General features: G+C 33.6%; 2 protein-coding genes across 3 annotated transcripts; both read right to left on the minus strand.

The window, feature by feature from the left end:
• Positions 1-1860: 1860 nt before the first annotated feature.
• On the minus strand, positions 1861-3833 carry LOC133698437 (transcription initiation factor TFIID subunit 8-like). Its single transcript, XM_062121353.1, has 2 exons — positions 3554-3833; positions 1861-3325 (listed from the first exon to the last, which is right to left on the minus strand). Exon 2 carries the CDS (start codon positions 3222-3224, stop codon positions 2076-2078), a length of 1149 nt encoding a protein of 382 aa, XP_061977337.1. The 5' UTR covers positions 3225-3325; positions 3554-3833; the 3' UTR covers positions 1861-2075.
• Positions 3834-10542: 6709 nt separating this feature from the next.
• On the minus strand, positions 10543-12932 carry LOC133698648 (transcription factor TCP13). 2 transcript variants are annotated; one of them, XM_062121650.1, is made up of 3 exons: positions 12720-12932; positions 11418-12221; positions 10543-11315 (listed from the first exon to the last, which is right to left on the minus strand). In XM_062121650.1, exons 2-3 carry the CDS (start codon positions 12079-12081, stop codon positions 10984-10986), a joined length of 996 nt encoding a protein of 331 aa, XP_061977634.1. In that variant the 5' UTR covers positions 12082-12221; positions 12720-12932; the 3' UTR covers positions 10543-10983. The 2 variants fall into 2 exon arrangements, with proteins under 2 accessions (XP_061977634.1, XP_061977633.1); XM_062121649.1 differs by having other exon boundaries at positions 10543-12221; positions 12720-12931.
• Between the last annotated feature and the right edge of the window lie 204 nt (positions 12933-13136).

The raw sequence follows: 13136 nt of genomic DNA on the forward strand, positions 1-13136 counted from the left end.
ACGGCGGCGCTAAAATTAAGCTGCACATACACATTGTTCAGCTAACATATGCTGGCTAAGCTGATAATTTTATAGCACACGAGTCCTAGTATCTGCCTAACTTCTAGATTCTAATAAGGCTAGTCATTTTCAAAGAGCATTTAGAAACGGGCTATCCTGCTATTTTCAAATAATTTATTTTTTTTTGTTAAAAATTATTTATTTTTTTAAGATTTAAATCGTTTTAATATGCTAATATAAAAAATAATTTTTTTAAAATAAAAAAAATTATTTTGATGCATTTCAAAATGAAAAACACTATGAAAAACAACTGCAACCACACTTTCAAACATGCTCCAAGCACATATCCTAAATGATAGAAACGTTTATGCTATAGTTCACTTTAATTTAACTTAAAAAGAAAAACTCCTTGCCATCTTTGCTTTAAATTTAGCATGCACATCCTAAAAAACTATGCCCAAAGAAAGATAACTGAAATAGTTGCAAACAAATGCTTTTTTTGATTACCCAAAAAATGAGATGAGATAAATGAAACAGATCATATAGAATTCAATGCAATCCCCATATTGCATCCCATGACCTCCAGATTGCTGAAAGGGAAACATTATTGAGAAGTCCAAGTGGAAGACATCATCAAGCAAAGGAAAGAAAACTTCATGCATGAGAATTGGGAAGTCACCCATTCCAAGAAAGTCATTATGAAACAAAAACTTGGTGAAAGTTTTGATGATGTTGTTCTGTCTCCATGATCTTTGTGAGACAGAAGACTCTCCTGAAAACGCTATATTGAAAAAAAAAAACCCGTATTATCATGCAACTTTCTGTGTTATAGGATCAAAAGAATTTTATGCCAGGGAACAAGATCTTGGGTGGGGAAAGAATAATCAATAAAGAAAGAAGTTCATTCACTAATCTGTCTCTGGCCCCACAGCATCTAGTAGATGCATGTTCTTGTATTTGGGATTTCAACATAACACATAACAAACTTTTGAAAACAAAAGGGCACACGGCAAGTTATTACATGCCATAGAGCATCAACCATAGATTTATTTGTTCTTATTTTCCTACAGCTAGTCTAATAATACCATAAGATTAAAGCAGCAAATGTAATCAGAAAACAGATTCATTCTTTCCACGCTGTCCATAGCATCTCATAAGCAACAGAAGCCTGTACAAAGCGTTTTTTTAAAGTTGTTTCAAGTCCAAATAGTTTTAACTCAGTATGTGACGCAATAGCAGGATGAATTATGATTTCTGTTTCTTTACATTGATAGTTAAAAAGAATTATCAGATTATGAGGTGAAAATTATCAGGCTTGACACCTACAAATCAAATTATGCCTAAAATTATTGACTTGAGGTTCCACAAAACACACCTCCAGTGTGTCTGGTAATGTCTCAAAATAGTGGAATTACTAATGACTACATACACCTTCCATCCCAATCTCTACCTGATTTTCAGATATCCCAAACGTTGGTTCACTTTGTATTCTAAAATACATCCTGGTAACTTTACAATAATGCCCTCAATATGAGTGCATAAAACATTACTCTCAATAAAAGTAGAGAAAGGAAGACAACATGGTTGATATTGGAAATATATGGCCGCTTACAAATTATGCCACAAATGTGAATTGAGTTGACAAAAGGACAAGAAACTAAGATAAAGAATTTGATGATATGCTGGGTTTCAAAGGAAAATTGCCTTCCAAGTTCAGTTAGTTCAATCATGTAGCATAATATACATATCTGTTTTATTTGTAATATCAATTATATTATTATGTTGAGAAAAAATTAAGCTCTGACCATAAATAGCAAAATCTAAGTATCAATCCAGTATAGACAGAAACAGGAGACAGTATTTCCACTAAAAAGAATCATTGACTAACAGCTGCATATGATGATAAATTAGCATTCACATACCTCCAAAACTTGCTAAAGTGAGAACCACTCTCTATTGTAGTTCGTAATTCCTGTTTTTTAGAGCCATGTGCTGATAACCACATGGCCATGATCTTAACTACTCTGGAACCTGATTCTGTTGACAGTTTCCTAAACAAGTGTACAATTTCTAATTTACAACTGAGCCAGTTCACCAGGGTTTTCCATCGATTGCTTTAGAATTTTCTCAGCTCTCCTTTTCTGATCATCATTCTCACTATCTTTCCCAGACCACATGCTGATCTTCTTATTACCCTTGTTCTGAAGGCTCAAATCTGGAGCTCCATCCAGGGAATTCTTTCCAACCCCAATCTTAAATTGCACGGCAGGTCTTTGATTGAAAAAAACCTTCTTCTGTCCCTCCCCAGAATCACATAACCTACTCTTCATTGCTTCAATGGCAGGAGCAAATGTCTTCATCACTGACATATTGTTATCCATGGTACGGGTTTGCTCAACAGGATATCTCACAGCTGCTTCATCAGAAAGCTTAGCTGGAGGAACAACATGGGACACTTCCTTCACTCCGAATTGCAGAGGAGCAGCAAGAAACGGGTTACTCACAGTCCTTTGTGTTGCCTTAGCACTGTCACCAAATGCAACAGAGGAAGGTCCTTCAGAACCATTGCAATTAAACTGCTGTGGCAAATTCATGTAAGACACATCCATCTTCTGGTGCTGCCTTACAGACTCAATATTATCTGCATTTAAATCAGCACGTCCTTCATTCCCTTCCGGCAGCTGAGCATAAGTCTGGGGATCAGGAAATGCTGGTAACCAAGCTGGAATGTGCTCCTCAGGAGGCTCCTCACCAATCTGGGAAAAACTTGGCGCAGGCTTCCGTTCTCTAGCAACTGGGAAAGGAGGAATAGAATAAGCAAACGGGATATCATCTGCATCGCCAATATACTGAGCAATCTCCCTAACAATACCCGAACTTGCAAGACAATGGTCAACATCTGAGGCACCAGCAAACCCCTGTGGCAAACCCAACTCTTCCAATCCTTGAATAACATCAAAAACATTACCCTCCGTCCTACCAGCTAAATTAGCACACAACTGTGCAGCCTTTCCTATATTCCGTATATACCAAGTAGTAACATCAGTTAATGTCTCAAGAGCAGACTGCTGAAAGGACTGAAAGCCCATACTCTCACACATTTGCGCTACAGCAATCTTCCCAATCGCTCGAGCAAATTCATCTCCACTTGCACGGGATTTTCTCTTACCATTATGCCCTACCTTTTCATGCAATCTTCCACTCTCCCCACCTCCATGGCTCATATTCAATACCTCATATCACTTCACATTACATATTAGCATTCAGGAGCACCATTCTCTCACCCATGCATCATCCATCTCACTTCTTATTCCTCCTTTGGTCGCTGAAAAATAAATAGAAAAAATCACCTGAATTTCTCCAATTTGAACAAAAACATGCGAAATTAAAAGAAGGAACTAATTACGTAAAAAAAGAAGTAAATTTCAATCTTCTGTCATTTTCTTAGCAACCAACCAGAAAGAGATTGAAGCAAACCATAGAGAGAGATCTAAACGAGATTATAGCAAATAAGAAGAAGCAGACGTATAATAAATGATAAGTGAATGCTTACCGTTGAATTCTAGGGTTTGGAGCGAAATATACTAGAAGCATCGAAGAAGAAACGGAGTAAAATGAGACGACAAACACAGAAATGGATCGATCGATCACAAGTAGAAACCCTAGGCAGCGAGGAAGGATTGATCGGTATTGGATTAGACGTTGGATTTAGGGTTTTGAATTTGGGAATCTGAAAAAAATAAAAAACCCCTGTAAAACCTCTTTGAAGAGAGATTTTTTAGCTTCAAGTGTAGAGTAGTGGAGCACTGTAGTCCTGTTTTGTTTTGTTTTTTAATATAAAAGTAAGAGGATGATTTTGTTTTATTTATTTTAATATTTTAATAACTTAAAAATAAAAGGAGAGCTAATTTCTTCTAGACAGGTGGCAGCTATCCCCCCCAATTTTAAAATTCTTTGGACACCCTGTTATTATCTGGGCATAATTACATTATTGGTATACCAACTTTTCAATATCTCTCAATCGAGTACATGGATTTGTTTTTTGTTCTAATCTATTAATTATTTCAAAACTTTCAATCAAGTATTTTTGTCCAATTTCTTTTAGTCGATCGGTTTCACGATGACGTGTCATTTTACCTTTACTAAATGAAAATTACACTGTTATTACAGTAAGGTAGTGTTCAGTAGATAATATTGATTGGATATTATTTTGTATTTAGCACACATTCAACAAGATAGAAAAATACTTTTATCTTATTTAATGTTTGACTTGTAAATTATAATATATATTATTTTTTAAATCAAAATCTAAAAGTTGTATTCAAATATAAGGTTGAGGTAAAATATAAAAATATTGTTTTATTCTTAATATGTATTATTATCAAACAAATATATTTAAAAAAATTAATTAGATATTATTCTTTTATTTTAGTTTATATTAAGTGTTGAAATTAATAATATTATAATAATTCTAGGTATAAAATTTGGACCAGCCTAGTTGGTTGATTCAGAACCTAGCAGACCTAAGACATAGACTAATTTGAATTTAAAAAAATAGAGGAAATATTTATAGGTCCATAACAGAAATTTAGATTTAAGAAAAAAGATAGAAAAATAATTACCAGAGTTTACCCGTGATCTGAGTAAAATTCATCACAAACTCATTGATTTTTTTTTTCAAATTTTTTTCTTGTTTTGATCCTTGAAGAAAATTGATTTTATATAATAAATAATATAGTCATTTCATAAATAACAACTGTTGTGCAAATAATTAGAAGTTTTTCCTATCTCTTTTAGTAGAATAAAAATTTCTCAATTAAAACAGTTTTAGATAGGATAAAAAATGATTTTTTTATTATTCAAAAATACATCAAACAACTTTATAAATTAATATTTGTGTTCAATCACATGAAAACTAATTAATTCGGAAACATATGTTATCTTAAACAAAAATTCATAAAAGAAAGAAAAACTAATCCTTTCGAAAGAGGTTTTTATAAGGATTTATTCTAACTTCAAATTCTATTATATATTCAAATGGGTGCTTTAATAAGGGAGAATTCTAAATTATAGCCTCAAGTGGGACTATCTTTGGAGGCTCAACCTCGCTGGCAAATGGGTGCTTTCCGATTATCATCATAGGTTGATTCTTTTAAGAAGTGTAAGAAAATAATTTCCTATAAATATATGACAATTTCTGTCTATGTAAACTGATTTAATAATATCATTATCTTTGATACCAAGAAGAAGAAGAAGAAGGAGGAGGAGGAGGAGGAGGAGGAGGAGGAGGAGGAGGCTGCTGTGAGCATTTTCGAAGCTTGAGAAGTCCATTCAATGATAAACAAAACTGGATTTAATCTTAATTTTTCTCTTCGAGATGATAGCTGAAGTTATTATGAGTTGATAGAAAGTATTCTCAAGATTGGAAGTGGAAAAACACTCTTCACGTTCTTGCTTTCATGCATGAAGGATATGATAAAAATAAAAACTAAAATGAAGTCATTAGCTGTTCGGATCTATAATTTAGCTTTAAGAGTTAATTTTGACTGAATTTCCATGTCTTCATCTCCGATTATTACAGAACGAACCAAGGTTGGAGTCTTCATGTCCGAATTTATTCAGCTTTATTTTGCAATTAATGCCAAGGAGAGAGAAATTAGAGGGTGGTATCAGGTATGGCTGGTGGATCTTGTTTGAGTGGGCTAGACTGCCCTTGAATGCTTCGATTTGGTTCTTGGGCCCCACTTCTCCCGACAAACTCCCACATTTATAGTCACAACAACAAATTTTCTGCCATGTCAAGGGCTGGAAGCCAGCAGCAGTTGAGAGGGAGATGGAGTTCCTAAAGAAGCAAACAGAAAAACATACTTACTCAGGGGTCCTTTTAGTACGGTTTGGAATTGGGTATCAGTTTAAAATGATTTTACAATATTTTTTATTTAGAAATGTTTTAAAATAGTATTTTTTTTATTTTTAAAAAATTATTTTTAAGATCAACATATCAAAATGATATCCAAAAATATAAAAACAATTAGCAAAAAAAAATATTTTGAATTTTGAGGGAATGCGGTTTCAACCGTGCTCTTAATCTCATAAATAACTAGTTATTTATTGCTTGCTTACGGTATGCTGCAGGTTGGATCAAATTTTTTTAATATAAAAAAAAATATTGAGATAATATTGGTATTTTTTAAAAAAGTAAGAAAAATTAGAAACTCAGGTTATTAACTCGACTTGGTTCTTTAATAATATAATTAAAAAAAACAACAACAAAAGTAAATGACCTGAACTAAAAAATTATACAATGATCAATATTAATTAGGAAAAGATATCCTCATAATATCTTTAAAAAGTCTCCTATTATCTTATTTGATAACGAAGTAAAAATTAAATAAGGATGTGATTATCTTAAAGTAAAATAATAAAAATCCAAAACTTAATTTTTAATAAATCAAATATTGAAAGATAAAATTGAAAAAACAAACAAATTAAGAAAGGACCAAAAAAACCCACTAGAGTCCACCTGAGTCGGCCTTCCAAATACATAATCTAGTCATGAGATCGAGATAATTCGATAGTAAGAAAATTAAATAAAACATTGAAGCTCAAATTTTAAATAACCCAATATTGAAGAGCAAAATTGAAAAAAAATCAATCTAAAAGAGAGAAACGAAAGAAAAAAAATACTCGAGTCAACCAGGGTTAACCCGCTAAGCCCACGACCCTGGATATAAGATCAGAATAACCTTATATAAAAGAAAGTGAAAAAAAATCACGAAAATCAATCCCCAACCATCGAATGTTAAATGATGAAATTAAAAAAAATCAATTTTAAAAATGAACCCAACAAAAACTGAAGTTAATCTGGGCTAATATTTAAAACTCATGACCTGATTAAATCATGAAGTTGGGACTAACCTCATAAAAATGAACCCAAAAAAATTCAATAAAGTTTTTTTTAAAAAATATAACATGATTCCTTTTAATTTTGGCAAACCAGTACAATTCCCGAGCATATGAGATAGAAAACAAAGAGGAGAAGAAAAAAAAATTTGTTGGAGCCTATCCGCTGCATATCCATTGACACACTTCTAACATCACCGCTCAAGCAACAAAAATAATAAATTTTAATTTTTTTTTCAAGATTCCCAAAAATCTTATTAGACAATTTAGGGTCATTTAGGATTTACTGAAGATTACCTAAATATCATATCTTATTTATGAGGTTGAATTAATTTCTTCAAACTAGATTGTTGCAAACCAAAAGTCATTTAAGTGTGCATTCTCTAATAGTAATTCACTTGAATTATAAGTGAAAAATCTTCTAAAATCCTTTTAAAAGAGAATAATTGTTATGTCTCGAGTGATAGCTCTAATTTTTCTTTACTCCATCTATCTATATAGGTGAAGTGTGTGCATTACATTCTGTATCATCACTTATAAAAAAATATGATACATAACTTCTATTTGTAAGAAAAACTTATTAACTCTATTAAGAAAAACTTATTAACTCTATAGTATTTCAGCAAAACCATCAACAGAAAATCTTCTTCTGACACTAATTTACTGGGAGCATGGCCGATCACGCATACGACTGTACACATTACTGATAAACCAGAAACTAGTGAGGATTTAATCATAATTTCTTTGTCGTGAAGATAACACTTGAATCTAAATCCGATGTGTTCTAATTCCCACTAAACTGTTTTAGATTGGCAAGGAACATGCTTAGCAGAGACCTGGTGCTGTCCAGATTAATACCTATCTCATAGCTAGGGCAAGAGGTAACTAAGCAATGGAATTCAAGAACTCCAGAAACAGGACAGGTATATATCACCCCATAATACCGTATATAATACTCGATCTTGCCATGCTTAAGAGGGTAAAATGAAAAAAGTGAGAAAAGTAACAATCCAGAAACCTTTTCCTTTAGAGGCAGAAGGAAATCAAGCAAGAGAAGAACGCGCTCTCTTTGTCTATATATAGTGCTCCAAAAATCATTTTACAGCACTGGTTTCTGCACCTCTTTGGTTATAATCAGCACTTGGCCTATATATCTGAATGATCACCAAATAAATAGCCCGTGATGATTACTTCTCTCCACAAAATCTTCATTGAAATCACAATGTTCTTTCCATGGTACGTACGTTCGTGAAATTAAGCTCTTGTTTATCATGGATTCTTCTCAAATAACATAATTTCACCATAGACTACAATGATTTAATTTCGATTTTTAACATGAGAGATCCCATTAGTCTCTTTTTCTTCTTTTCCCTTCTTCCCAGAATCTCATTAATAAATTCTAGCCACGCACCATTTACAGCACGAAAGTAAAATTCTTGTCTGCATCCCATAAGTAAATGACCCAAAAAAAAAGAAGTCTTAACTACCGAATTATAACAGAATATGAACACTATATTATATATATTCATTCATTAGAACAGAATACACCAATTAATTACTCTCTGGATAAAGAAACATTCATTAATCTTAATTTGTTGGCTGCACCAGAAAGCTATTTTCGGCATATATAGGGTCACCCACAGCTAGATTTTATCAGCTTAATTAGAAAACAACATGGTATTTTTGGGAGATGTTGATAACTAACTATATATTTTACTACCTTTTCCTATAGAGTTAGATTGGCTATATAATGCCTTTTCTCTAAAATCTCTTCTCCGTCATCACATAGGAAAAAAACTGGTATATATACATTAAACTGTAGCTAGATTTTGTTTGGGATTGTGGTGTGAGTTCTTGCATGCCCCGATTCTCATCTACATACCGTTTCTCAAGCTCCCTTAAAGATGCCCTAATCCTAGGAGAGCTGGCTGGGAATAATACCTTAGCAAAGACAAAACCTAATATAATGATGAATATTTGATTAATTAGACAGATAGTGTTTTAGTGTACAAGGAGAGAATATGATGGGTCCTCCCCATATATAAAAAAAAAACATTTGGAGTTTGGACCCCTGCCTAATCACACACAAACGGTAATACTAAAATCTTTTTATTCTACTCCCTTTTGGATTTTTCTTTTTGAAAAACAACACAATTTGTTAAAAGTTTTGATAAAATTATATGTGATAAAAATATTTAGAAAATAACATAATTTTAATATAACCATGATTAGAAATATTGGTTTTGTAATTGGGAATAGTGGTTGTTTGAAATTAATTAACATACACAAAATTCAACATAAAATTATATGAAGATTCAATGGTCAACACAAGATATTTAAGATTTAATAGTCAAGAAATAAGAGTAGAAATAAGCTGATAAGATATAAGAGAGAAATGAGGGAAGAAAAAGAAGGGAAAAAAAAAGGGATCATCAAAGACACATAAAGACTTTGTTTTTTACACACCCGATACTATTAGAAATATCTTGATGAGAAAATTCTAACTACACCATAGAAGATCACCAAATGAGATTGTAATTGGTTAGTGATTTTGTTTTGAGTTAATTTTGGGTTAAGGTACTTTAAGATCTAGTTAACCCCAAATAAAACCATTAACCAATTACAATCTTGTTCAGTGGTCTTTTATGGTGCGGTTAAAATTCTCTTGCCGAGATTTTTTTAATGGTATTTAGTATGTAAAAAACAAGGTTTCAGTATATTTTCGATGACCCATTCTTTTTTTTTTCTTTTTCTTCCCTCGTTTCTATCTCATACCATATGAAATTATCTCACCTCTTATTTCTTGACAATTAAATCTTGAATCTCATTATCAAATTTTTATAGAATTTTATATTGATTTCTTAATTAATCTCATTTTTTATTTCTCGAGTAAATAACTTCTATTCCCAATAGAAATTATTACAAAATCATTATTTAAAATCATGGTTACATTGAAGTTGCGTTATTTTTCAAATATTTTTATAACAAGTATTATTTTCTAAAAATCTTTTACCTGGCCATGTTATAATGGTAAAATAACCCTCCTAGTCTCTCCCTCATTTTTTTTTTCCTTTTTTAGGACCACGTACAGATCTTTTCAGCTCATTGGATATAAGCAACTTTCACGAGCTCCTTTGATCATCTAAAGCTGCTACTCCTTCCATTATCTTGTTGGATCCTGTGCAAAGCTGACACTTATACTAGCACAATCATGTCTCATTCACTCACACAAGCAAGAAATTAATTTTTCTTTTTCGTTCTTTGAAATTACACAGCTTAATTCAAAACCTGTTTTTGGTTTGACTCTTTGCTAGTTTTTCCAGTGTTCATAACAGACTACTATAAATAGCCTATCATTCTCTACTGATCTTTGTTTTCTCCAAGGTTTAATTTTCTTGCTTCAAAATTATGCTCATGGACTCTGAGTTAACAAGTATATATGTATTTGTTGAGAAATCCGGTGTCAAAACTGCCTTAACTTCGTGAGATTGCAAACTCGAAAGTACTGAAGACTCCAAATCTTGTTGAAGCAAATAATGTTCATGGCTTTGGCATACAAAAAGTAGAATATCATATAAAGCATATAAGCTTAAGGTGCAAATAACCATCCTCTACTTCCTCTTTGCACTTCATACTAGATTGATCAGCACAGCATATATAAGCTTTTATTAACTAAAATTGAGATGCAACATCAAATATAACACTCATAATTATTAGGTCCATGACCTGTACAAATTGCTATCACTATGATCAATCAACTGAAAATCAAATTATTAAGATTCTGTGGTTGTCTCACAAGTATCAAGCCATTCGTTCGACATAAAACACTCTCCTAGGACTGATGAACCAGACACCAGAATGCAAAAATGTGAAATCAAACATGAGATTGTGACTATGAGTACCATTAGAAAAACTGTCTGCAAATAAACACACAGGACAGGTAGAAGTGTTCTAGTATAAGTTTTTAATAGAACAATACCTTTTCCTCTCGCCTGGGACACTAAATCAAACTGAAGCTTTGCTTGTTTTAGGAAGAAGGGCCATGTATTCTTCTTCTGCAATCCTTGCACTGCTTTCATGTCATTTACAAGGAAATTGTGGGTCCTTGTCCGGTGGACTTTCGCTATTGTGAGAGTGGAGAACCCTAGGAGTCACACTGAAATACTGGGAAGGTCTCATGGATTGGCTTATAGGGTATGGACTTGGGGTAAGGGAATTTGGTAAGAGATTTTGAGTGCTTGGGGTCAACCACTGAAAGTTGTTGATTTGTCTCGGATCAATCTCCATGGAAGCTGTGGCATGTGAAGGGAAATAAGACTGTGTTGTCCCAGGTGGACACACTAAAATTTGAGAGCCAGATGATAAAGACAAGGCAGATGACAATGGCACGACATTTAGGTTGTGTATGTCTCCTGTTTGTGTTGCAAATCCATGGTTTCCCATATGAGATAATGGAAAACTTTGAGGTTCTAAATGAAAGAAAGAACCATAAGGCATGGCATTATTTATCAAACCTGGTAAGGAAGAATGACTAGCTCTTTGTAAGAAACTGCTAGATAAAGCTTGCGCAGTATTCCCTTCAATACTGCCATCCTCCTTATCTTCTTCATCTCTTTTAGCCCAATTTTCTTTCTCATTCACTGGATCTGTCACAACCTCTTTCGACTTAGCCCTCAAAATTGCATCAGCATTCCAGAAACTCGGTCTAGTAAATCCACTTGTATCCTCCCAATCGACGCCGTTGTTCATCTTAAACACTTCTTTGCTAGACCGTGAGGCGCCAACTTCATTAGAAGAACCTAGCATTGCTTGATGATTCAGGGAAAAGTTCCCTGGTGGCATTGGGAGTGGAGGGAGCTCATCAATTTCATGCTTGGCTGCATTAAGCAACCAATCAACTACCTTGCTTGGTTGATTAAGGCCAAGTCTATCTTGAAGATCATACAACTGAATAGCAGTGGGAACTGAAAGCCTAACTCTCCTATCTCTCAACCCTCTAATGGTGCAAACTTTGCTATGCCTGTCTTTTCCTCCAAAAGCACGCGACACTCGCACAATTCTTGGATCCTTCAACCTTAACCATGGTGCTGAGCTAGATGAAGCCTTAGAAATCTTGCCATCATTTGAATCCTCTTCCTTTTTTGTTGGAGAATCCACTTGCTTTGAACTAGTAATCATCTTATGCCTCTCATATTTCGGTGCATACGAAATTGAACAAGCAAGTTGAACTCCTTAAATAACTGGAGGTTTGCACAGACTACTTGTAGTGTCAAAGAAACCTTGCTGCATAAAGTTTCTTTGTGCTGCAGCTTCTCATGCTGATTCAGATCCATAAAAGGAAGAAAATGAGCAGTCAGATTAACATAACCACACAGCACAAGATCGGTCCAAACTGCAGTTTCCCTTAAAGAAAGAGTAAGTGGTTAAAGAAGATCGAAAAAACATTAAAAAAAATATAATCAAAACAAGCTATCTCTGCACAAGTAGAAGGGAATCTCTAGAAAAACAGTCAACAAAAGCATATATAGTCAATATATATCAGAAACATTTTAAGAATTCCTTCGCAAGAATTCTGAACTAGCCATTTTTTTTTTGTTCTGGAAGGTTTCAGTTGTGAAGAGAAGACAACAATATTCAATATCATATTCTCTTACAATATTGTGCTCATCGACGAGGTAATCCGAAGCCGAAAACGCAAGTAACTAGCTAGTATTGCATGAATAAATCAAGAAAAGAAGTATTTTTAAAGGAAGGGAAGGGTTTTAGTAATCATAGCTAGGCATGCACATAAGTTTGGGATTAGTTGCAGCACTTACAGTGTGAAGAAAGGTAATGAAGTCTGCACCAAGGTTGCCTGTCTGTGTATATCTTATGCAATTTGGTATCAATATCTGGAAATACTTTTCCTTTGTTTCGATCACAGAGAATAAACTTATTGGAGAAGGTACGCCATTTGAGAAAGCTAGAAATTCAACCGACCATGCTCCAAGGAAGACGTAAAGATAAAGCAATGGCATCAGTGGAGCCGCGTGTCATATACCCCCCCCCCCCCCCCCCTCGGGTCAAATAAATTATGCTAGTCCATATCTTATCATTTCGTTTGTCACGCATGTTGAGCAATCATTGTCTCAATGAATGGTCATTAGGACTAATTAATTTTCCCTTGGCTAGCTAGGGTAAAAATTTAGAGTGTAAATTTGTGGAAAACACCACGTTAAAATGTTGCGCAAACA

The sequence above is a fragment of the Populus nigra genome, chromosome 7, assembly GCF_951802175.1.
Source record: "Populus nigra chromosome 7, ddPopNigr1.1, whole genome shotgun sequence".
In the NCBI taxonomy this organism is placed as follows: Eukaryota; Viridiplantae; Streptophyta; class Magnoliopsida; order Malpighiales; family Salicaceae; genus Populus; species Populus nigra.

Excerpts from the sequence above, each read along its gene's own strand:
- LOC133698648 (XM_062121649.1), bottom strand. The coding sequence starts at position 12,081 with ATGATTACTAGTTCAAAGCAAGTGGATTCTCCAACAAAAAAGGAAGAG.
- LOC133698437 (XM_062121353.1), bottom strand. The coding sequence starts at position 3,224 with ATGAGCCATGGAGGTGGGGAGAGTGGAAGATTGCATGAAAAGGTAGGG.